The sequence below is a fragment of the Dermacentor andersoni genome, chromosome 4 (genome assembly GCF_023375885.2).
Source record: "Dermacentor andersoni chromosome 4, qqDerAnde1_hic_scaffold, whole genome shotgun sequence".
NCBI classification, from domain to species: Eukaryota; Metazoa; Arthropoda; class Arachnida; order Ixodida; family Ixodidae; genus Dermacentor; species Dermacentor andersoni.
The window spans coordinates 2,698,777-2,724,053 of record NC_092817.1 but is presented as its reverse complement, the minus strand read 5'-3'; the positions used below and the strand labels follow the sequence as shown (position 1 = coordinate 2,724,053).

At 48.0% G+C, this 25,277-nt stretch overlaps 1 protein-coding gene across 2 annotated transcripts in view; it reads right to left on the bottom strand.

Moving 5' to 3' along the window:
- Positions 1-21,008, bottom strand: part of rept (RuvB-like helicase 2 rept) — a 79,782-nt gene extending 58,774 nt beyond the window's left edge. The window contains exons 1-4 of one of the 2 annotated variants that reach the window (XM_050182744.3): positions 20,918-21,008; positions 20,428-20,538; positions 19,832-19,973; positions 13,754-13,883 (exon numbers count right to left, since the gene is read on the bottom strand). In XM_050182744.3, the coding sequence (XP_050038701.1) occupies positions 13,754-13,883; positions 19,832-19,973; positions 20,428-20,538; positions 20,918-20,926 (392 nt within the window). In that variant the 5' untranslated portion in view covers positions 20,927-21,008. Of the gene's footprint in view, positions 1-13,753; positions 13,884-19,831; positions 19,974-20,427; positions 20,539-20,632; positions 20,717-20,917 lie in introns of those variants that run through there. The other variant, XM_050182743.2, reaches the window with a different exon arrangement.
- Positions 21,009-25,277: the final 4,269 nt, after the last annotated feature.

The following is a 25,277-nucleotide window of genomic DNA, read 5'->3' as shown; positions in this document are numbered from 1 at the left end:
TCCTTCTAATACGTGGTAATCTGGTGGTAGGTGCAGATCCCCTCTCCTGGTTTTTCCATAGGGTTGGGTGAGTGGTCGTCCAGGGTCCGGAGGGAAAGACCTCGGACATGCGCATTAACGCACTCATTCCTGGGGACACACTCATGCCAGGGTACCCACGCGATAGTCACCTGGTGGGGAAGCAAAGGAATGTTTTGCAAAATGTGTGTGATCGTCTTAGGTGCTATGCCTTGAAGGAAGTAACAGTATGCACTTTGGGAATCGGTGCAGATTTCTGTAACGGTAGAGTCCGCAGCCGCATGCGCCACTGCTAGGGCTAATGCGACCCCTCAGCCACATCGGTGCGCGCTGTTTTAATCGAGGCAGAGATGTTAATGCGTCCGTCCTCCGTCATGGCAGCGGCCGTGACCGTTCCTTTGAGCGGACCGACCGCGGCGGCATCATAAAGGACGTCTTCGCGATTTTGGTAACGTCGGGTGTAGTGATCAGCCCGCACCTTACGTCGACCCGGATAGCGGTGCGAATTCATGTTTCGTGGCATTGGTTTGAGTTGCATGTTAGCTGCGAGTCTTACAGGAATGGGGAACCACGGCTCTTCTATCAGGATCGTGCCGCTTGGCTTACACCCCAGAGTTCGAAGTAGGTTTCGCCCAGTGGGTGTTCGGGTGAGGCGTAGAAGCTGATTACTCCTCTGTGCCTCTATGATTTCCTGGACGGTATTATAGAGACCAGTCTGTAGGAGGCGGGTAGTGCTAGTGCGTATTGGCAGCCTCAGTGCCGCCTTAACCGCCCGCCTGATTAGACGATTAGTCTGATCCATTTGTTTTTGAGTGAGGTGGTGATACGGGAGGTGGTGATACGGGAGGTGGTAGGCAAGGCGACTGACCACTAAAGCTTCAATCATTTGCATGGTGTCCTTTTCAGACAGGCCGTGAATGCGTGATGCAATCCGGCGAACCAGTCCTGAGATTTGTTTTATTTGTTTATCGAGGAGGTTCAGTGTAAAACCCGCACCTAGGTTAGATTGGATGTGCAGACCAAGGATCCTGATTCTATGTACCTTATGCCCTTGTTGACCGTGTATGAACAGGTGTATGCCTGGGTCGCCTTTGTGGGGTTTAATAGTGAGCAATTCGGACTTTTCTGGCGAGCAGAAGAGCCCCATTATGCGAACATGCCGTACGATAACGTTGATAGCTGTTTGTAGGACATCTTGGGCCTCCCCAATAGAGCCTTGTGACACCCATAGAGCCATATCATCAGCATAGAAAGCGTGGTGCAATTTAGTGATACCTGCGAGCTCTCCGGCGAGTGGGGCCATGGCTATGTTAAATAATAGTGGTGATAGGACAGCTCCCTGGGGTGTGCCCCTGTTTGGGAGGGCAAAAACGGCCGATGTGAGTGGACCTAATCTAATCTCAGCGGTACAATTTTCTAAAAAAGCTTTGACATAATGCCAGATCCTACGGCCGCAACCTGTGGTGGCAAGGGTCCTGAGGATATGGTCGTGTCCTACGTTGTCAAAGGCCTTTTGTATTCTAGAAGCGTACGGTGAGGGGCTAGTTGGTATGACATTATGCGAACAACGAAAAACTGAGCAAAAAAGAACAAGACAGAGAAAGAACTACACGACACAGGCGCAGACTAACATCTGGTTTAATGCTCCAACGCCACTTTCCTACCAACAACAGAACGCATGCGCACAAACCACAAAGACCAATGCCACTATCATGTAGTCAAGCCCAGAAATGCCAACTCCCTGCGGTACAAATGTATGGAAGCCTCACTAACACATTTATCCGGCCCTAATCTCGCAATTTCTAAAGCTTCGATTACTTCACGCTCTTTCTTATCACTTGCGCGTCCGACAATCTTAGTCCTGCCGAAAAGTGGAGTACAAACTTTGCCATCATGCCTGCAGGTCTTGCAATGCTTAGGAAGATGCTGTCCTCTAGAATCATCTAGTGAATTGGCATGTTCTAATAATCTAATATTAATGCAGCGGCCTGTTTGTCCAACGTACACGTTGCCACAACTCAGCGGAATCTCATAGATGACATTCGCTCTACAAGGCACAAACTTGTTCCTGTGGTTAGTGCTGCACTCGATTTTCTTTTTCCTATCAGGTCTAGCTAAATTGCACAGACCGGACAGCTTACAAGGTGCCGAAAAGAGAACCTGTATGCCGAATTTACCCGCGACCCTTTTCAGGCCGTGCGAGACCCTGTGGACATAGGGCATAACTTCATACTTCCTCCTCTTTGTATGTCTAATGCTAGGATGGCTCTGCTGCGGGCTGTCCGTTGTTTGGGATTTAATAAGGTTTCTTTAATATGCAAGAGGACATCCTGCGCCGATAGGTAGGGGCGGAAGCCAAACTGAGTGTTGGGGAAGAAATGCTTAGCTTCTAAGTGCGGTTGTAGTCGCCGGACAATCACGTGCTCAAAAAGTTTGCCTACACAACTCGTGAGCGAGATAGGTCGTAAATTCTGAAGCAGTAAGGATTTACTCTGTTTTGGAATAAGATTAATCTGGGCGTGTTTCCAATCGCCAGGCAGTGTGCCCTTTCGCCAGTTTTTGTTAAAGAGATCTGTGAGCTCCTACAAAGATGTGTCATCTAAATTTCGGAGGACTGTACGTTATCCAGTTGGGCCCTGGTGCAGTGTCCCTGGTAATATAGCCAAGGGCCTGTTTCACCTCTGGCAGTGCAACAGCTGCATCCAGGTTTTCGTCTGGATCAGGGGGCGTTAAAGGGGCTACATTCGGATGTGTAGGTATGGGCTGTGGAATATACAGATTTTTGATGTGTGCCATAATATCCATGCCCTTTTGCTCCTCTAAGTAAATCAGCTTTTGAGTAGTAGTGTCTGCGTGGGTTTTGGTGGAAGTGGGATCGAGAAGAGCCCTCAGGAGGTTCCAAATGCGTCTTGTGCCCAGCGTTCCTTTCAGTGTGCCGCAAAAGTTGGCCTAGTTTGTTTGAGCAAGCTGGGTGGCATATTGTGCAGCCTCCTCCGTGACTGCAGCGATACGAAGGCGAAGTTTGCAGTTTAATCTCTGGCACTTCCATCGTTTGGAGAGGCTTCGACAAGCCTCCCACAGATGGAGGAGGTGGGGGTCTACTTGGGGGGCATTCTTGGTGTTCTTAATCTTTTTTCCAGCTCTGTCGAGGGCATGTTGTATCTTTTGAGTCCAAGACTCCAAGGTCTGCGGTGTGGTATCCTCCACGGCGACGTACGAGCGGAGTTTATCCCAGTCAACGAGGGTCTGAATTTTGGGCCGAAAAATTTTGGAACTTTGCGTTAGGATTGTTTAAATCACGTGGTGATCGCTGCCTAATGTGTCCGGCAGGACTTCGTGGGCTTTCAGTATCACATGTGTGCTTGTCATCGTGAGGTCTGGCATGGTGTCTCTTGCCATACAGGTGCCCACTCTCGTTCGTATACAGTCGAAACCCGCAATAACGAAATCGCCGGGGAAAGCAAAACATTTCGCTTTTGCGGGAATTTCGTTAGCGCGAGAATGAGGCAGAAAAGACAGGAAAGGAAATTGGCCTGCAAAAAAAAAAAATTATATTGCCAAAAGTCAGTCAGCTTACTTTGCCGAGCCTTGCCTTGCAGTAATTTTACTGCTCTCGACTCGCACTGCAAGAAGTGGTCCATTGCCACGTCGTCATCATGCTCACCGAAAAATGATCAAATTACATCGAAGGCATTGAACACATCCCGCGGGTTCGCAGTCCTCTCTTGATTTGGTGTTTGGTGGTCGTCGGCGTCGTCGGCACCTTGGCAAACGCTACTTATGATGACCTCATCACTCATCTCTTCATGGATGACAACACCTTCATCCACACGAATGAGCCCATCGATGCTGAGGCCATCCGGAACACCATCTGTCACGGCGTAAAGTTCATCCATGAGTGGGCCAGCGATGGCGGCACTGCGCCGTCAGCACTGACAACTAGTGCACCTTCAGGCGAATCTTCTTACAATGCCACTGGATCAGCGCATGATACTTGCGGAGTGGCAATGAAGCCAGCATGATTAAAACAATTAGCTATTACAGCTGGCGACGTCGCAACCCATGCGGCGGCCATCATCTCAAGCGCCATGAACATGTCCACTACGGTGGGACGCTTCAACTGGAGGTTCAGCAGCAGATGGTGAATCAGCCTCTCCTTGTAGGCGCACTTGACGCTACGAATGACGCCTTTATCAAGCGGCTGCAGCACGGAAGTGCAGTTTGGTGAAAAAAAAAAACAAGCGCACGTTTCCCAGTTCCACGTCATCGACATGATGGGCACTGCAATTGTCCAAAAAAAGGCAGACCGATCTGCCTGCCTTCCGCATGTCCGTATCGAAGGCCTCGAGCCAGCTGCCAAATATGGCCTGGTTCATCCATGCCTTCAGGTTCGCGGTGTACTGTACGGGCAGCCGACAATTTCCCTTGAAGCAGCGGGGCTTCTTACTTCTGCCGATTACAAGCAGTGGCCGTTTATCTGTGCCGTCCATGTTGGTGCACAACAAAATTGTTACACGCCGCTTGCTGTGTTTCCCCCCGCGGCATTTCTGGCCTTTTAAGTCCAGGGTCTTCGATGGCAGCATCTCGTAGAATAAGGCCGTCTCATCTGCGTTGTAAATGTCCGAGGGCTTGTACTGGTCCAATACTTCTTTGTTGGTCAGCAGCCACGACGACGTTGTCAAAGGGTCGACGGCTGCTGCCTCCCCGGAAATGACTTTGGCCACTATGTCGTGGCGGGCTTTGAAACGGCTCAACCAGCCAGGGCTAGCCTTAACCCTTTCGCTGTCGGGCGTTTCTGGCCGTGACGCACCCCCAGTGTCGGCTTGGTTTCAGGGAACGAGCATAACAGGGAATGAACATAGCAATTTATTTTTGATTATGATTGGTATACAAATAACATAGTCAATGCAATATACACATTTCAGTGTTCTGCAGCTGTTGTTAGTAAACATCATCATCATCATCAGCCTGACTATAAAATCCGTTCAACATCCGAATCTGACGATGCGGAACCCTCTTCCTCTCGTGCGACTTTGTCCGAGTCCGAATCCGAGCTCGGCTCGTATTCTGAATCGGAATTCAGCCACCGCTCCCATGAGCAGACGAAGGCCCCGCGCAACGGAGAGAAATGGGACGTTGCGTGATCAAGAAGACAGAGGGAGATGGAAAAAGGCTAAACAAAGTTCGAAGGGCTTTACGTTTACTGCTGCAAGTCGGAAGCGAGGGTGCGGCGAGAGAGCGAAAGCAGCAATCGAGTCACCCTTTTTGGAGAGGCAACGGCACGTGCGCCTGAACTTGACGCGCCGTAGCAGGCACACCAACAGAAGAAAAATAAAAACCTTCAAACCAGCGGAGATTACAGAACAACCCTTGAACACATAACCACACGCGCGCGACGCATGATCCAGCAAACGCGGAGCCACCGCGCCACTCAGCAAAGAGAAAGTGGGGAGTGGCAGTCGCACCGTACTCTTCAATACATGGACTAACACAGGTCGGGGCGAATATACGAACTTGTAGAAAGAGTCAACAGATGGCGTGGCCAATCCAGGAGCGCCTGCTTTGCGCTCAGGCGCGAAATTTTGAACGCACGATAGAGAACGTACCGGTACGTCAGTGACACCGTGGGGGGGAAGCGCGATGACGTACCGGTACGTCCGTGACAGCGAAAGGGTTAAAATCAGCGTGCCCGAGAATGCATGCGAAGTCCAGCACTTCCTGCTGAAGAACTCTGCCAGACAGCGGCACTTTGTTGGCACGCTGTTCGCAAAACCATGCAAACACCGCCTTGTCAACGTCTGGAAAAGCCGCAGCGCTCACCGTATTGTTTTTCGCACTCACACCATTTCCGAGCACGCCGAGAATGGAGGCCTTGTTTTTCAGACTCGTCGATATCGAACTGCACGCAATTCCAAATTCTTCGGCGATATCCATTTTCTTCCTGCCCTTTTCAGCTTGGACAATAATTGGAGCCTTATCCTGCAGTGTCATAAATTTCCTCTTTTTGGCTGGAGGCGGCATCTTAGCAGGCTGTCAAAGCAAATGGTCCGATTGGCACAGAGACACACAATTGACGCACTCTAGCACCAACGACACTGAGCACACGACCATGTGTGGCGGTACACAAAGCCCACTGATACTAAAGCGTCATACGGGTTATCGGAGCCTTCACGTGTAGTAGATGTCGATTTGGCTGCCACGCACGCAGGCATTTCGCTCCGCATTTAGCACAAGCTGTAATGGCACACAGGATTAAATAAAATGTGCTCACTGCGAGATCGCCTACGGTTCTTGTCTTTTTTTATTTGTATCATTTAAATGCTAATTGCATTTTTGGCCCGGACACTGCGCAGTCACCCGTTGCGACGGGCGAACGACCACCATCATCATCATCGCTGTCACGAGAGGTGGTGCGAGGCTTTTTTTATTGTAAACAATGATGGCGGCGGCCATGCAAGTGTGCTGTGGCGGTAGTTAATGCAATTTAAGTGCACAACGAATGCATTTGAGCAGTTTCCGGACACAACTAGTGTTACATGAGTAGATTATTTGCGGACTGTCATTTCAGAAAATTTCGTTGATGAAGGATTGCTATAGAAAAAGTTTCGTTGTCGCGAGATAGGAAATGCATTGACTCCTATTGCTGTTCGCTGGGGATCCGAAAATATTTCGTTGCGGCGAGAATTTCGTTCCCTCGGGATTTCATTACCGCGGGTTTCGACTGTAGTAGGATCTGTGATTAAAGTAAGTGTGTGGTGCATCATAGTGTTATATATAAGGTTGCCCTTCGGCGTGTTATTTATATAACCCCATCACGTATGGTGGGCGTTAAAGTCGCCCTCTATGATTCGATGTGTATAGCGTGTTTGAGCAAGAATTTCCGGTATCCTTGTGCCCTCATCTTTAGGGAGACTGTATATGTTGACAACCAACAGTCCTTTTCCCGATGTGGGGTTGGACGGGATAATCTTGAGAGCGGTGTACTCGGTTCCCCCTTCTAAAGGACCCCTGGTAGGGGTTCGGTCTATGAAGGAGAGGGTTTTATTAATAAGAATAGCGGTAAACGATGTTACAGATGCCACATGACATCCCCGCAAGGATAGAGACGCGGACCCTGTTTCCTGCAGGGCCAGTATATCTGGCAGCTTCGGGAAGTGTTGAACGTATGCGGTCAATTGGGCGAGTTTCTTTTTGATGCTTCAACAATTTCATTGCCATATGATTAGGTCAGATAAAGTTTGGTTTCCGGGTGGAGGAGTTAAGCCTGCTCTACCCGAATTCTGTCGCTTATTGGAGTTGGCCATGTTACGTGTAGTTTGAGTGGAGCGCCGTGTTAGAAAATGCTTTGCGGACTATCTATCCAGTATTAAGCCAGTTCAATGATGACTGTTCCACTAAAGTGCATGTCGATGCTAGTCAAGTTGGTCTAGGGGTAGTACTTGTACAATGCGATCCAGATGGCGTCGAACAGATCGTTGCTTACGCCAGCCGAAATCTCTCCAACACCAAATGCCACCATTACTCCAATGAGCTGGAATGTCTGGCAGTGCTGTGGAGCGTGGATGACAAATTCCGACACAATCAATTCGGGCGTAGATTCACTGTGGTAAATGATAATTCTGCATTAACATGGATGCTTTCCCAACAACAGCTAAAGCACAAGTTTGCCCGTTGAATTATCACGCTTCAAGAATATGATTTCAACGTGCGACATCGTGCCACGGTCTTGAATAACATTGCTGATGCCTTATCATGTGACCTCCTCGAACACTTAGAACGAAACAGGCAAAATCACATCTGTTTTGCCCTAGTAGACTTGCCCAAAGTGCAACAATAGGACAAAGACTTGCAACAATTATTACCTCTACAACTGGCACAAAAACAAACTCAATGTTTGCAATATGCAATGGTGTACTGTACCGTCATCAGTGGAAGATGGACCATTCAGAACAATGTTACCTTGTGGTGGTTCCGAAATGTTTTTGCACACAAATACTGCGAGCCACTGATGAGAACCCCGAAGGAGGATACACCGGCCAATGAGCCACATTCCGCAAGCTACAAGAACGCGTCTGGTGGCCAAAAATACTGTTATGTGTGGAAAGACACAGATTAAAAAGGCTATATACAGGCCATTTACACTGGAGCCAGATCGCCAGGCCGACACTCGCTCGCGCCGAAGGCACAGACCCACTTCGTCGTCGTTCTCGCGGCAGTTCGTCCCTTGAGCATTGCTCGATGATATCGTAATACTACCCCCCGGCGGCAAAAGCACCGTCACGGTGCTGTTAAATATCCAAGGCGCGTGGAGAGTTGTAGGGTTTGAGTCGGGCGACGTGGACAATGTCACTGGTTGTCACAGCAGAGGACGTAGTGGGCGTGGCTAGAGCGATTTCGTAGGTGACATCGATTACTTGGCGAAGCACGCGATATGGGCCTGTGTAGCAGGAAAGCAGTTTTTCACAAAGGCCAACTTGACGTGATGGTGACCAAAGCAACACGAAGGTGCCGGGCACAATATGGACATCACGGTGATGGAGGTCGTAGCGTTGCTTTTGTTTGCCTTCAGACTTGTAGACAAGTGCGCGCAAGTTGGCGAGCATGGTCAGCATGGGCAATAGCATCACGGGCATAAGCGCTAGTTGAAGCTGTGGTGGACGGAAGCACAGTGTCCAGTGGTAGCGTCGGTTCACAGCCATACAAGAGGTGAAAAGGCGAAAAGCCAGCAGTTTCGAGACGGGAAGAGTTATACGCAAATGTAATGTAAGGTAGAGCCTGGTCCCAGTCACGGTGGTCGTCTGAAACGTATTTGGATAGCATGTCTGTAAGGGTGCGGTTCAAACACTCAGTGAGGCCGTTCGTTTGAGGGTGGTAGGAGGTGGTAAATTTATGCTGTATATTGAGCAGGCGCGCATGATGTCGTCAATGACTTTGGCTAAGAACGTACGGCCACGGTCTGTTAGCAATTGACGCGGAGCACCATGAATCAAAATGATAGCATGCAGGAGGAAGTCCGCAACATCAGTTGCGCAACTGGTCAGAAAAGCGCGGGTTACGGCATAGCAGGTCGCGTAGTCCACCGCGACTGCAACCCACTTGTTTCCTGATGTAGATTCCGGAAATGGGCCGAGAAGGTCTAAGCCGACACGATGGAAGGGCTCGGCAGGGATGTTGAGCGGCTGCAGGTAACCAGCAGGGAGCAGGGAAGGCTTCTTGCGTAGTTGGCAAAGTTCACAAGCGGCGACGTAACGTCGTACGAAACGGGCAAGACCCGCTCAGAAAAAACGGCGACGTACACGGTCATAGGTTCGAGATACTCCGAGGTGTCCTGCCGTTGGTGCGTCATGAAGCTCTTGTAGAACGGTTGAGCGGAGGTGTTTAGGTATGACAAGTAGGAACTCAGAGCCGTCCGGATGAAGGTTACGACAATACAGAGTACTGTCGTGGAGGACGATGAGGCGTAGAGTGGCGTCGGCCGGAGAGTGTTCAAAACGGTCGATGAGTGCTCTGATATAGGCGTCACGACGTTGCTCGTCGGCGAAATGAAGCAGCTGCGACACAGAGAATACACAAGCAGCACTGGTAATATTAGAGGAGTCAGGGTCATCAACAGGGTAACGCGACAAGCTGTCAGCGTCTTGGTGCAGGCGGCCAGACTTGTAGACCACGGAATATGAAAATTCTTGTAGCTTCAAAGCCCATCGACCAAGCCGGCCTGTAGGATCCTTTAGCGATGAGAGCCAGCAAAGAGCATGATGATCAGTGACTACGGAAAAAGGGCGAGCGTAAAGGTAAGGACGGAACTTCGCAACCGCCCAGACTACAGCAAGGCATTCTCGTTCCGTAATGGAATAGTTGCGCTCCGATGGTGTGAGGAGGCAGCTCGCATAAGCAATAACGCGGTCCTGGCCACGCTGATGCTGGGCTAAGACAGCACCTACGCCATGACCGCTGGCATCTGTACGCAATTCTGTAGGGGAATCAGGGTCAAAGTGGGCAAGAATGGGTGGTGAGGAGAGAAGAGTGACGAGACGAGAGAAGGCGGTGGCTTCTGCAGTGCCCTACGAGAATTGTATGCCTTTCTTCAAAAGATTAGTGTGGGGTCTAGCAATTGTCGCAAAATGTTAAACAAAACGACGAAAGTACGAGCATAGCACGACAAAACTTCAAATGTCTGCGGCTGTCTTCGGAACCGGAAAGTCTCGGACAGCGCGAGTTTTATCGGGATCAGGCTGTACTCCGGAAGCGTCAGCAAGGTGGCCTAGAACAGTAATTTGGCGCCGGCCGAAGTGACATTTGGACGAGTTAAGTTGCAGCTTCGCCTTTCGAAATACATCAAGTATAGCTGTTAGACGCTCAAGGTGAGTGTCGAACGTGGGCGAGAAGACGATGACGTCGTCGAGGTAGCAGAGACATGTGGACCATTTGAAACCACGGAGCAAGGAGTCCATCATACGCTCAAAGGTGGCAGGGGCATTGCATAATCTAAACAGCATTACTTTAATTTGGTATAGGCCATCAGGTGTGTTGAGCACGGTTTTTTCTGTCCATATTGTCAACAGCAATCTGCCAGTATCCAGAACGAAGATCAATGGAAGAGAAATAGCTGGAACCGTGGAGGCAGTCAAGGGCGTCGTCTATACGTGGGAGCGGGTAGACGTCCTTCTTAGCAATGTTGTTCAGATGGCGGTAGTCTACACAGTTCATAGAGCTTGATCCATTCGTCAACGTCCTCTCCCTCCAGGCCAGAGAACACACCAGGGTCGCAATGTTGGGCAACCGTGATGCTTGGAGCAGTCGGACAAGCCGAAGCCGTTGCAGAGGCGGTCTCGTCAACGGGAGGCATGGTGACAAGCTCGATGTACCGACCACTCCGGAGTTCCGTGGTGAGGACGGGGATCGCCGACCTCCACCAGAATGTTACGTGTGGAAAGACACAGCACACTGTGTCTTTCCACATGTGCTGTATGTGTGCTGTGTGTCTTTCCACACAGCACAGAGGCTGTGTATCTGTATCAGAGGCTACATACAGGCTATTTACACTGGAGCCAGATCGCCAGGCCGACACTCGCTCGCACCAAAGGCACAGACCCACTTCGTCAACGTTCTCGCGGTGGCTCGTCCCTTGAGCATCGCTCGATAATATCGTAATACAAAGCAATATGCGCTATTACGTCGCTAGCTGTGAAGCGTGTCAACAGTTTAAGCAACTGCTGGGGTCCCAGCCTGGATTGTTAACACCTGTAGAGATACCCGAAGGCATCTTTCATATGGCTGGCATCGACTACATAGGGCTGCTATCCACCCCCACTGCTGGAAACTGCTACATCATTGTTGCTGTGGATTATCTGTCCAAATAGGTGGAAGTGGCAGCCGTACCATCCCTGGAATCCGCTCATTTTAGTCGATTTTTTGAAACACAGGAAGCACGGCTCGCCATAGAAATTGATATCAGATCGCGCTACAACATTTTGCAGCCTGGAACTATAAAAGTACCTTTCCAAAGCGGGAGTACATCATCATTACACATCCGTGTTTCATCCCCAGGCAGACGTCCTTACTGAGCGAACAAGCCAGAGCCTTCAGGCAAGGCTCGTTCCATATACAAGCAAACAGAAAGGAGAGGCCTACTGGGATGTCCACCTACTAGCAGCTGACTATGCGGCTAACACAGCACTGTAGACATCTACTGGTGTGACGCCGTATGAAATTGTATATGGGAAGCTGCCCAGCTGAAAGCGCTCCTAAGGCTAGATTCTCCCGTTAGCGTCACAAGCTCTGACAGTCGCACAGTCACCTGCCATAAGATCAGAGCTGCAGTGAAGGAAAAAGCCATGCAACCGCAAGCAAAATAGAAGTGCTATTATGACCGTCGGTGTCGACCTGCCCCTGTGTACACCATCAGTGATGAGGTGTGGGTGCGGAGAGGCGGCAACTGTCCGAGCAAGAAGCTACTCGTAAGAGGTCGAGGGGCCTTTCACCCTTACCAAGCACATAGGAGATACATGGAGGAGATACATGGCGCGTTAGCACCTCGGATCCAAACGTTGGCGGAAAAGAGAACTTCGCGGTGCATGTGTTGCGCCTCAAGAAAAGCTTACGCCGATTGGACTGAACTGTCGTTTCTTTTTTGTTTGCCAGGTCCACAGCATGGCTGAATGTGAGGTGGAAAAATGGCACCGGGGCTCGGCGGCTTTTTAGGGAAGTGCAAAGAGGAGGAAAAGGAGGTGAAAAAGAATAGAACAACTGGCTTAGTAATGGGTACTATCTCTGTGTCTCCTTGATCACACTACATCATATTTTTGTTTCCTACTGTTAGATACGGGACCGTTTCCTGAGCCTACTTCGAGTTCCCCAGACCACATTGAATCGCACCACAGCTAATTAAGGAGCGCAGAAACACGGATGCCACATTCCTGAGGCACGGCACGTGCAAACAAGTTGGCGGACCCCACTTCGTGTGCAGCCGGTGGAGCTATTCACTGCTTGGCTCTTCCCGAAAGTGAAGGGAAGGGACTCTTCCGTCCTGGCACTGTTGCGGGTAAAGTGGGTCCCGAAGAAAGACGGCTGTAATGCGCCGTGACAACCTGGCGGCGTCGCCCCCTACCCTCTATGGTGAAGGCGCATTGCAAGTCAGCAAGGCAAGACCACAGGGAGAAGAAAGTCCTCGGACAAACACCCGAGCAGCGACTCTCTTCGCCGGGTGTGACTCCATCGCACGGGCGCCTACCATTGGCCGAAAATGGCGTCACCTGAGCGGGCTCTCCCATTGGCCGAACGTGACGTGTCTTATCGACACCGAAGGGCTTAAAAGACACAGACCGGGAGCAGCAGGAGAGCATTCCTAGAGCATTCCCTGATTCATCTCTCTCGAACTTCTTGCGACGGGCCGCAGCGTCCGAGTTGCTGCCGGCCCGTAATGACTCTACGACTGTTAATTGACTCTCACTGTAAATAATGTAAATAAACCTCCCAAGTTTTCATCTCAAAGTCCTCCTCAACTCCTACACTACGCAGTTCGCTTTCTTCCCGCCAGGCGGTGATTTTTCAACGCGCTCCGAAGTTTTGTGATCACCAAAGTAGAAAGCAAAAATGGTCGCCTCTGGAAAGGGCACACGCTTCGAAATATCGTAGATTTCTTGATTCCACTGCATCTGCGGCCGATTTTAATGATGGATCGAGCAGCAGATTCTAATGCTGCATTTTCGGTGGAATTTGGGCGCGACAACAATGCAAACCAGCCCGGATCATCAGAGGTCGTAGCCTGGCATGCCCAATTGTAGTGCTTACAGTTAAATTTTAGTAGTAGAATACCTGTTCAATGAAAATTTTTGATTTTTTCGGATAGTGCCTATTAGACGGCAGTACATTATGTATATCTCATAATTTTTGTTACATTTTTCTTAGTAGATACAAGCGTGACTTTGAAAACCTTGTTCAATTTTATCCGACAACCTTGATTCTGGCAACTTTATATCTTTTTTATGACATATATCTTGTTATTAAAGCTTTTATGTGTGAAAACTGCATTCATTCTGCTTTTTGTTTATGTATTACATAAAATATTGAGTGCAGCATCTTCTTCAGGAAAAAAAATCTGGTGTAACCTACAAAAGGCACCATTTTCCCCACAGTAGGGAAAGAGTTACTTAAGCAGAGCATGTGGAAAACTGTGCTCGCACCAAAAGACTTGCTCAGAGGATTGCTACACATTGCCATGTGAGGGGCAACTTACTTGATGCGTACACCAATTGATTTTCTAAATGCCTGCATCAAGGCCTCGGTCTTTGACATCTCAAGCGAAAAGATTTCACTTCCTGAGATTGCCGTAAATGGTGTGTCCTGGCCCAGGGCTTGTGCCATTCCTGCAACGGAAACATCATGTTTAAGAGACTCATAGGCAGCCATTGTCTAGGATGAGCACTTTTATGAGGACAAGATAAAATGTTCAACTAACACAAAGGTCTTAGCAGAGGGCATGAGTTCAAACAATGTTGACCATTATTACACCAGGGCGAGTTATTTTATTCATTCATTTTTTGATCAGAGTACCCACAGTGTGGAGGTTCGGTAGCAAGAAGACATGCACGAGCATGAAGAGCCTGCACGAGCTCATCGAAGCAATTCAGAAAACTGATATGAGTGACAGCTGAGAATGAACTGTGTGTCCTCTACTCTTGAGATGTGCCCACAAGACTGAACGCTGAAGACTGAACCCTGAACCCTGTACCCACAAGACTGAACCCTGTGGCAATGATGATGGTAGTAACAGCAACCAATACCTATCTGTCCCTTCACATTCATAAGTCCAAATACATCGCGCAGCAGCGGAGGAGGCAGCATGCTCATCTGTAGGCTGTTCTCCTGGAAAAAAAAAAGGCACCAAACCTCTGTGGTTATGCAGCCAAACTGTTCTTCCTTGTGCCTCAACAATGTAGCAGCGATTATGCTTGACGTGACTGAGATCTGTTGCTGGACACTGTTCAGACTCAAACCACATGCGGTCGCCTGGCTGCAGAAGAGGTAAATCACAAGCCGTATATCTGTAGTTGGAGTCTAGCATTTACTTGCTTTTGTACCATTTGTTTTTCCTGGCAATACCATCTGGCAAGTGTGTCAGGGAGCATTTAGCTTTCTGGGACCTTGGCAGGCGAGTCCTCAATTTTCGTTTGAATAAGAGTTGGGCTGGGTGGTAACCAGACACACTGGGGTTGTCCCAGTAACTTAGCAGCACCAATTAGTGGTCTTCTGCCTCAACAAGCAGATATCTGATGGTGCAAACTGCTCTCTCCGCTTCCCTGTTTGAGAATTAAAGGCTCCTTGTCTGGTGCTTGAACACGTAGTCCTTAGAAAAAGTGGTAAATACACCAGAACACAACTGAGAGATATTATCTGTGTTGACAGTGACCGAAATCCCATGGTGTGTGTAGACAGACTTCATTGCTTCAATTGTGGTCTTGCTTGATGTGTTCACGACAGACAGACCTCCGGATACCTTGAGTAGTAGTATAACTATGAAGCCCTGCTTCTCGTAGTGAAACAAGTCTACTCGAACAACTTCCTATGGACATTTCAGCAAGCTGCAGGCCATGAGAGGTTCTGCAGACTGAACACAAGTCTTTGCACACTGTTCACAGTTGCCTGCAAGTGCCACAATATGTGCGTTTTTGCCTGGCCACCACACTGACACATGAGCAAAGAGAATGGACTTTCCCCCTGCAACTGTTCCATGGAAACTCGTCTGGCAAGGAAACATACTGATGCCCTCTGCAAGTGTTACTTACTGCTCGTAGCAATAAACATTGTTAGAGCTGATGCGGCTTGGTTGCTTTATTCATCCAAACCCAACGTAGATGCAATTCCACGTGCTACGGATTGGGGAGCACTACGGAACAACTGTGTAGCTATATCCGGAGCTTGCCTTCAGCCCTGGCCTCGTGCAGTGTGACCCCCAGGCATGACGGATGATACTACTTGGCAAGACGGCAAACCAAACCGAGCAGGTCTTTGACTTGCTTGAATGCTGATGCTTGATCTCAACCCCAACTGCACACATAATTGTTTGCGAGAAGTGCCCAAGAGGGGCAGCAACTTCCAAAAGCTGCGGCACAAAACAGGCTATGTGACTGGCTATGTCAACAGTATTCTTCAACTTGTAAAATCTTTCAGTTGCTCTATAGCATGTATAGCAGTGATCTTGGCATCACCTAAATGTCCCAGAACTTGGTCAACTGTAGGAAGTATGTGCCATTCCTAAAGCACGACTTTGTTTCGTAAAGTCGACACAGATGCCTGAAGTCCCCGAAGCTTTTGGGACGACAATGCCTGCTGCACACTACGCGTGGGCTTGTCTAAATGGCGAATGAATGCCCTGGTACTCAGGCTTTTCTATTTCTTTTCTTAGTCATGATGCTGTAGCAGCCGAAGCGGGAAACCAATGCTGAAATGAAGGCTTTAGCGACTGCTTCTGCAGTGATGGCCGGAATGGGCACGGCTTTGGGCCAACGGGTGAAGCGGTCAATCATTGTTAGAATGCACCGGCAGTCGTGAGAGAGGGGAAGTGGTCCCACCAAATTAAAATGGACGTGGTCAAAGCGACAGCTAGGTGGCAAGAAAGACTGCATGGGAGTCTTCATGTAGCAGGTCACTTTGGCGGTCTGGCACGCAAGGCACATACCGTATTTACTCGCATAATGATCGCACTTTTTTGTCAGAAAAATTGACACAAATTCAGGGGTGCGATCATTACGCGGGTTAAATTTCCCGCGAGGAAAAAAAAATTTTTTTCGTCCTGCGTTTGCTGCGGGATGCGGGTGCGGGACACCAAAACAAAAATGGCGGCCGGCAAAGCAAGCCGAACGCGATCGTTTTTTTTCTTCTCGTGAGTACATTACGTGCATTGAAACAGTTTCTTCCGTATCAGTGATGAATAATATCGTTAATATTGGCAAGTTTGCGGCAATAACGTAGCCATGTCCGCTTTGAGGGGACAGAAACAGAGATGGGCATGCTTAGCTGCCAGTGACATAGAAACACATGGCCGGCGTGCTGCGGAAACTGCGGCATCTGTCTTCACTACTATCCTAACACGGCACGTTTCCGCTAAGGGTAGGCGAATATCTTAGCTGTGTTAAAAGCGTCGGCGTATGAATAGGGTACACTTTTAACGTATCAGTGTAAACGTGGCTACTATGATTGCCGCGCGCGATTTGTTGCGTGCTCACGAGTGCAAATGAAAAAAATCGAAAGGAGCGTTTTTTGTTTTTGTTAACCACAACCATTATAAAGCCTACCCATAATAAAGGCAAGTTTGGTTGTACGTCCTTTAGCCATGGAAGTGCGGAAAGTGATGAAAGTAATGAAATGAGGCATCTACTTAAGAATGTTTGGTGCGTGCAGACGAGTCGTTCGCGTAGCATTTGACAGATAGTAAGCGCGATCATTATTAGCTAAACTTGGCACACGACATATCGCTGCGGCAAGTTCAGGGTGCGATCATTACACGGGAAATAAAAAAAATCGAATTTTGACGACAAAATTTAGGGGTGCGATCATTACGCGAGTGCGATCATTATGCGAGTAAATACGGTACATGCCGAAACCAACTCATATTGTTATTGGGAAGTTGTGTAATAAGGTGTGGCCGCCAGTCCTGTACAACTGTGCAGAGCGCAGGACACTGCAGTTCTAGACGTACTGCACCCACCACAGAAGGTTAGGTTGTATTGTCAATGAAGGCCTCTATTACTGACTTCTGTTAGAATAACCTGCTCAGTTATTTATTAGTTTTCTATCTTATTTCATGTGCAACAATGTCGTTTCTGTTAATACAATTGTATAAACACAGTGCACCCACCCCCTCTGTAATACCTTTTGGGCCCTGAGGGTATTGCAATAAATAAATAAATAAGTAAATAAATAAATAAAAACATCCACATAAGCACAGCAGAGAAGTGGCTACGTCAGGTGGCTCGACTGATAACTGCAGAAGCGTCATTCAAAACACTGAATTGTTCTCCACTTCCAGCGGCATTTTCTCGACTTCATCTTTAATTAAAAACATGTTGATCCACAAATATTTTCTCAAATAATGGTTAAATTCCTTAATGTTCGCTTTTATTTCCTGTTTGGCAGTTGCTTTGGTTCTCTCCCTTAGCAGATCACTTAATTTCACAACTTCTTGCAACTCTTATTTCCAGCAGCCAATGTTTCACAAATAGTGCTGCACAATTAAGAAAAAACCAGACAAGGTAACGGGTGACAGTCATATTGCTTATGGATTTAATGGTTATTGCAGGGTTCGATGATGGACGCTGTTTCACATTATTTTATTTTTCACATTATCTAACCCATATATGGTTCCGAGGCTTTGCCAGCGTCACACCAAGCCGTCACTCACGGAAATAATGATGCAAAAGGAAAAGTTAAATGCAACTGGCGTTTTTTTTCGGCCACAGCTCGTTCCACGAGCATACAGACCAGCTGACTACGAACCTAATCCCTTTTCTGGTCCCTAGATCAGCCTAAACAAAGAAGGTTGAACTAACGAAGCAACAGCAATACGCGTGACCACTGACTAGATTGTGACAACTGAACACATCTTGAGTTCATCGCGCGGGCACCGAATTGATGAGAAAACTGGCCTTCACACCTCTGGAGATGCCGATAACTACCGCCATCCAAAAGGAGCGAAAAAGAAACGCTGACTGCCAAATAGCTGTCAAGTCTCGAGATTGATTTGGCGGCGCTTTAAAAATATGTGGGAGGAGTGGTGGCGTGGGCGGGGAAGGGGGGGCCTGGGTACGTGCCTGCACAGAATGCACTCATGAAGCTTAGAATGCATGAAAAACTTGAGCATACCTCTCCAAATAGAAGCACTTTGTTTCCCTGGAACTGCTTTGCCAACAGAGTTTTCACTCATGCTATCGTAAGGTGTTTTGAGATTTCAGTGACATGTAGGCTCCAATTTGTGGGTAACAAAGTTGGCTCAGAAAACAAGATTGCTATTTTAACGCGACAGCGTGAAGGAGCCTGTGTTGTGTCGCAGAAAATCTGGCATAGGCATCGGCGTCCCACGTCCGTCGTCAGACATCACATCGGCAAAAAGATTTTCGAAACACACATACCTAGGCCGTTCATGTTACGCAAGGAATTCACTGAACTAATTCAATTTCCCACGCTAAAATATGTGGAAAAATTGTGAACTATGAATTACACACTACAGACATGATAGCTCTCGGATTCAAATATGAATATACGAGAAAACAATGTTGTTTTGCGAAAACTCAAGCAAACGCCTTTTCCAGCGTTTCTACAATGGACAGACTGGAGACGGCGTCCGCCATTTGCGCACGCCGGCACGTAAATATCTCAGAATCCACGGAGCAGCGTGCCCACTTCGTTGAAAGACTTCCTGATGGCGCTCGCCTCCACCGTGTCGCAGCCCCTGCAAGAGGCCGCATTTCGACCGGAAAACCTGCCTCCCTGCATAGCATTCACCGCGAGCGTTTCCCGATAAACATTACGGTTACATACGCTGCAGTTACATACGCTGCAGAAGCAGTCAGGGATCTTTGAATGCTAATGCGTTCCACTTTTAAAGGCTAAGCTTAAGCGTCCTCCAAATTTTTTAGCCATCATTCAGTCATATTAGTCATTGTGAGTTACTTCGGGAAAGACACATCATCAGTCGTGCACTCCTGGTATCAATGTGTACAGATCATTCCGGTACCACATTTCTCCTTGTTCACCTGATCAGCTGCATGAAAACACTGCTTGGCAGCAATCTTAAGCGATAAGCTGGGAAGCTCGTATCACACCACCACGGCCATCGCAGTGGTTCATCAACATGGCCGCCGCACAAATGAGCCAGCAGATGCAAGCTATGTATAACAAGCATCCCACAAAGAAAGTGTTATTGAAAAATCCTTTTCTTTTATGAAGACATCAATGAAAACAGTAAGTGAGCTGCAGCTTCAGACTGACTCTTGTGCATAGAAACCCCACACAGCTGTGCTCTCACAAAATCCTTTTTGATGCCAGAAATGGCCATTCTGGATTGCCTATCTTTTAAATTTTCATCACATTAAGAAAGGAAATGCAAAGCATAATTATAATTAAAGCATACTGAAAAGACAGTGTATGTCCACAGCATAATCAACACTACTCTCAAGGTCCTCAGCGTATTCTTCAGTATATTCACTAATGCTGAGATTATGTTACAGTCAAGGTAATATCCGCACTGCCCACTTAAAGCATTGCTCTAATTGTTCATTTTACCAGGTGATGAGGGAAGCCCAGTGAAAGCACATACCCATAGCAATTGCAGTCTTTCCTGTGCCTGGCTGACCTGCAATGAGGACTGCACGGCCTGCAATTTTCCCTTCCTTTATCATTTCCAGTATGATGCCCGCAGCTCGCCGAGCAACGGTCTGGCCCACCATTCCTTGGGAAACCTGAAAAGTGTGCAACTTTCTCAACTTTGCAGAGTCTCATATTATTGAAATGATTATCGGTGTACAGGAGTTTAATATGATCATGATCAGTTCTCAGCAGACTTGACAGCAAAAATAAAATGATTCCACGATATCACAAGCCACATTTCTGGGGCAGTTAGGTACAACTTCAAGCGCTATCAAACAAGAAAGCCAAGTGACGCACAAAACTTGCAAAGAAAGCAAATTATTAACCTCTGATGCCATTCAATAGGTTCCCAGTGCAAAGCCTGAAGACCCTCCAATGTGATACAGGCTATTTAACTATCACGCTAAAAGATGTAGTTCTAGAACAAGAAGCACACGCCTTTTATTAATACGTCTTTTTTCGCTAGTTAAATATGTCTAGGCTATGGAATACGCACCGACAAGCCCAACTTCCTTCTCTAATAAGGCTGCCTAACTTGGCGCTTACCGGTCTCGGTTCGAGTGAATCATCTAGTCCGAGTCCACGTATGTGGGAATGAGCTCCGACTCGTTCAATCCTTGTAATCTCACGGACCTCTTGAACCTTCGCTGCAGCGGCCTTCAGAAAAAGAAAGTGTCACGTGAGTGAATGACACTTAAAAACATAGGTACTGAGCACCTGCGCGTTTCAGTGGGACAAGCACCGTGCAAACCTTCAAGGCACTGACGTTTAGTAACCATTCGTCGCTGTTTATGTACGACAGTGATGCGACCGGCAGCATCTTTTTTCGACGAAACACACCACGTGAATACAGCGAACAGAGATCCAACAGTGCACACAGACACGCTACAAATTAGGCACATAGTTGACGTGTTGTTTGTACAGCACTGTCTACAGACAACGCACACTTGGATTTTGTTAATTTTTTTTCTTCTTTTTTGTCCCAGCCTAAAAACACGTCTCTTCGATCTTCAACTTAAGAAAAAGCCCATCTTACCGACGCCATGTCCAACGCCACTGTGACGACGGTAACCCAGTGTTGCCAGGTCGGACGAGGCAGTGTAGCCCAAAGCTAGAGAAATTGTAGCCCAAATGTAGCCAAAGACAAAAAAGAGCAAAAAAAAATTTGGAGCCAAATATAGGCATTTTTATTTGAAGTTTTATTTGCAAATAGATTTTCGCCTTCGACTACCGCAATTTTTTTTTGCACAACCCGTCGTAAAAAAACGTCCGTGACGCCATGACGGTTGACCTTGACCCTTTGACATCAACAACAGCTATGCATGATGCTTGCACACTGAACACTTTCTGGTTGGCTCCGGAAACTCTCAAGTTCCAGCGAATCGCTGCAGAAGGCGAAAAGAAATCGACCAGGGCGCTGCCAAAAAACTCTAGTATCTCCACTCCGCAGGGCTGTCGTCGTGAGCGCGCAATGCCCCGCTAGAGCCCCATAGTAAGCACAAATTAAAACCAATAAACTTTCTCTCAACTCTATCACAGTGCTTTTATTATGTGACAGATGGCACTCAATTATTATTTTTAGTCATATACAGTAATATTAACTACGAACTCTGTTTTTTAGCTGTCGTAAGCACAAAATAATGTTCAGCATCATGCGCCTAGGGTAGCCTAGGACAGTTCCATGCGCTCCCGCTGCTTCCTTTCGAACCGCGGAGTTCCGCATCTCCCCGCTGCGCCCGCAGCGAGTATGCGGCCCGCCTCTGTACCCGCCACTGCGGCGCTGCTGTCAAGTTTGCGTAGTTTGCGCCAAGGAAGTGCGTCGTCTGCTACGGGCGCGTAGCGTTCCGTTGTGCTTTCGCAGCGGCGCTAAACTGAAAGCATTGCTCACACTTCACGGCGTCGTTACCTGCGCTGTACAAGTTTTATGAGTTAGCCCACGTACGCGTACAAACGATAAGTGATTTAGAAAAAAGTGGGCATTGGCGATTACATTTTGTTTTCGGCAGAATAGTCGCTTTCGTGCGTGTGCATTTCGCGCTTTTGGTTTTTAATGCGTTTAACCGCCTTAAACCTGCTGTAGAAAACTACGCTATCGCATGTATGGCGTATAAATCAACGTATATTGATCAAAACATCTATAGACAATGTTATAAATCGTGAGAATCTAATTGATCCTCTGTGCATCTCGGCGCTGGCGTTTCATACCTCCCGCATCTGTATGGCGAAATGAGGAGTTTACTTCGCACTTGCGCTTAGGTGACGCTACCTCTCCGTATCAATCACGCTGATCGCCAATAATTTTTATTCCTGTTTTCCGAACGCGAAATTGCGCAAGCCAGGCTTTACAAAAATTGAAACAACGAAGCTTGAACATTTCGCCCGATCTTAGTAAGGACGAGATGCACCCTCCAGGGTCGTTTAGAGAGGTTCCATAAAGCGACTTCTTAGTTTTCAAGGCACGTATAGAGGGCCACCTGATAAATACTTATCATCTGCTACCTCTGGTAAATAGTTATAAAATAAAAACATTACAGAGATGTTTTAGTGGACTAGCTTGTATTGGCATATTATAGTTTATTAAAGCTCTTCACACAATTTTAGAGACCCTTCTTTTCACTTCATTTACCATTCACACCAGCTTTGCTTTCTTACGTTCTTTCCGAGCTCTATTGGCACTGTCGTTCTCCTGGCTCTTCTTTCGGGAAAAAAGTGCATTCGTGTGACCAAACAGAAGTGTACAATCTGTGCTGTAAAAGCACAGCTATACTCTGGGGAAACGATACAGTTTGTCCCTGTCTTGCAAGGGCATCCAAAGCCCTCCAGAAAAGGTCCCCAAAGGCTTCTTTTTTTATGCTTGCACAATGGTCTGTTCTATAATGCTTTTCATGCAGCTAAACAGTTTCCTTGAAGGACAAACCAGGTTGCCAGTCACAAACCCGCGTTCAATCACAATCACTGCTTCAGGAGGTAGAGAGTCTTGTGAAGCCTTTGTATCTCTTTTGCCCTTCACGCACGAGGTCAGGTTCATCATTTCATGCGATTTTAAGTGATTGCCATATCCATGGGCAATGCCGGCAACAGTTTTCCGCGGGCAGATATTACGTAGCTCACGTCTTTGCGAACTACAACACTCTTCAATATTGTGTGTACAGGCCTCTCCCTTCATTCCTGCCTCGTAAAAAACAATCTGTGATTGCTGTCCATTTAGTCTTCAAGAGCTGCCTATCTGCACTGTCGAGGCAACCGCAAAGACGGGCTCTTCTCCACCAACTCATTAATATTCAAACAGCTGATTTGCACGGGCTGTGGTTGCTCTTGTACGGTGCCCTCTGCAGCGTCGCTCTTGCCCCTGCGTTTGTTGCCACACTTGCTCTATTTTTCGGAGATTTTCTCCGTTTACGATTTGAGAATAAGTACTGCTGGAGATTGGGAAATATGGTATGAAGTGCATCACTCCTGAGAGACCATACTCCGTGCTCGATTTCAATCACTTTTCCGTTGATTATAAGTTTATACGACTTCACAATGCCCCCTTCTTGGAAGTGGGTGTTGCACACTTCGGATGTTTCCCCCAACACTTCGTCTGCGCAGGGTATAGCTCTCTCCCACTTTGCAAGGAGACGCGGATCGGTCGGTGGAGAGAAGTGCCTCTTCTCTGCGTTGCGCCAGTACCCGCTGGTACGTCCCGGCATGAAATACGTTAGTATTTGGTTGCCCAGTCCTAACCCATTGTAATGAAGATAAATCACACGCACTACCTGCTTTCTGACAGCGAAAAATAAACAAATCTGGAGTTCAAGAGCGGTAGCTCACGCTACCTCGCAGGTCCCAAGGGCAACATGAGCGCCCACACCGACCACACCATACCACACACCGAAAGCTGATGAAGCGCAACTTGCACACTACTCACAATAATGCACACACACTTACAGGGAAAAATTAGGACCACTCGACAAAACGCGATGTAAATGCTCACAGCTACTGCAGTGTCGGCAGCGTTGCTAGCGTAGCGCAAACTTTGACCGCAGCGCCATCTCAGTGCCTAGGCGCAAAACGCGCCTGCTTTCGGAGGAGCAGTTTCGAAACTAAAAAAGCTTTATAAACGGTGGTTAAAGCTACAGTTTCCCTTTTCTGGACTTGCATTCTTTTCATTCATCGTACATCACGACAGTGTTAAATCTGGCCAGGAAGCGGTCATATGGCTCGATTTTTATGCAGCATCCATGCACACAACATAATTTCTAATGTTCGCGTGGGAAGTTCATTTATGAGATCGGTTGTATTTCCGGAGGCCAGGCTAGAAACCCGCTCTACAGCAGCGTTCGACAGAGGCAAGTGCAAATGTGTGCAAAAACCGATTTCGACAGGTTTAGAAAAAGACGCTCACCAGCAGCATTTATTTTGTTTTGTTCTTTCAATGTTACGCCAAAATTCCACTACCATTTCCGACTGTCTCCACACGAGGAGATATTCGAGGGTGAAGGAGTTGCGAGTGAGGGCGAGGGGAACGGAGTTGTGAGTAGGAGTAGGAAAGAAGCGGATTTGCTTTCCCGCCCGCCTGATGAATGACACTAATTACCTAAGGTGCCTCGATGCCACGCTTCTCCGTGGGAGGCAGCACTGACATCGAGGACCCTACTGCCACCAATGCACCGGTGTTGCCGAGGCCGGCTTTAAGTGCATAAAAGATCAAAGCCACCGGCTCAGACAACGGTGCAGAGAGGGGAGGTGGGGAGATGCATTTCGCGCACGCACACACACGAAACTGTGCTGCCAGCTCAGCCAGCCAGAACACAGCCTTCGGGATTTGTTTCTACTAGGTGAGAGCCACCTCTACATTGTGGATTAGGGCGCCACTTATATCCCAAACAAAGCCAAGTCGCAGATTTTCAGTAGCCCAAATATAGCCACATAGCCAACTTGCCCAAGTCGACGCCAAAAATCTTTTTCTGTAGCCAAATTTGGCTATATATAGCCAAACCTGGCAACACTGCGGTAACCCCTCCTCGTGGTAAGGTGTGCGTAAGTACAGTGTACTAGAGTCGGATACAACTTTAGAAAAACGGGTGCGTTTGCTCCTCCGAGGCGAAGACACACGAGCATCCACCAATGGGTGCGCACTCTGGACTAACGTCATCAGCCGGACGGCCGGTGAGCCCGCCGACAGAGAAGATGTTAGAACACACACCTATAAGCGAGATATAAGAACGAAGAAGAAGCACGCGCTTGCTGTGGTAAAGCTAGCGAAACGATGGAACATGTTTTATTAGAATGTGAAGATATCTGCCCAGCAGTCGATTCAGGCACCACTGGACTCCTTGAAGCCCTTGGGTTCAGCGAGAGCAGAGGGAAAGTAAACATGTCTGCAATAGAGATTAGTAAGAGGCGATTGGAAG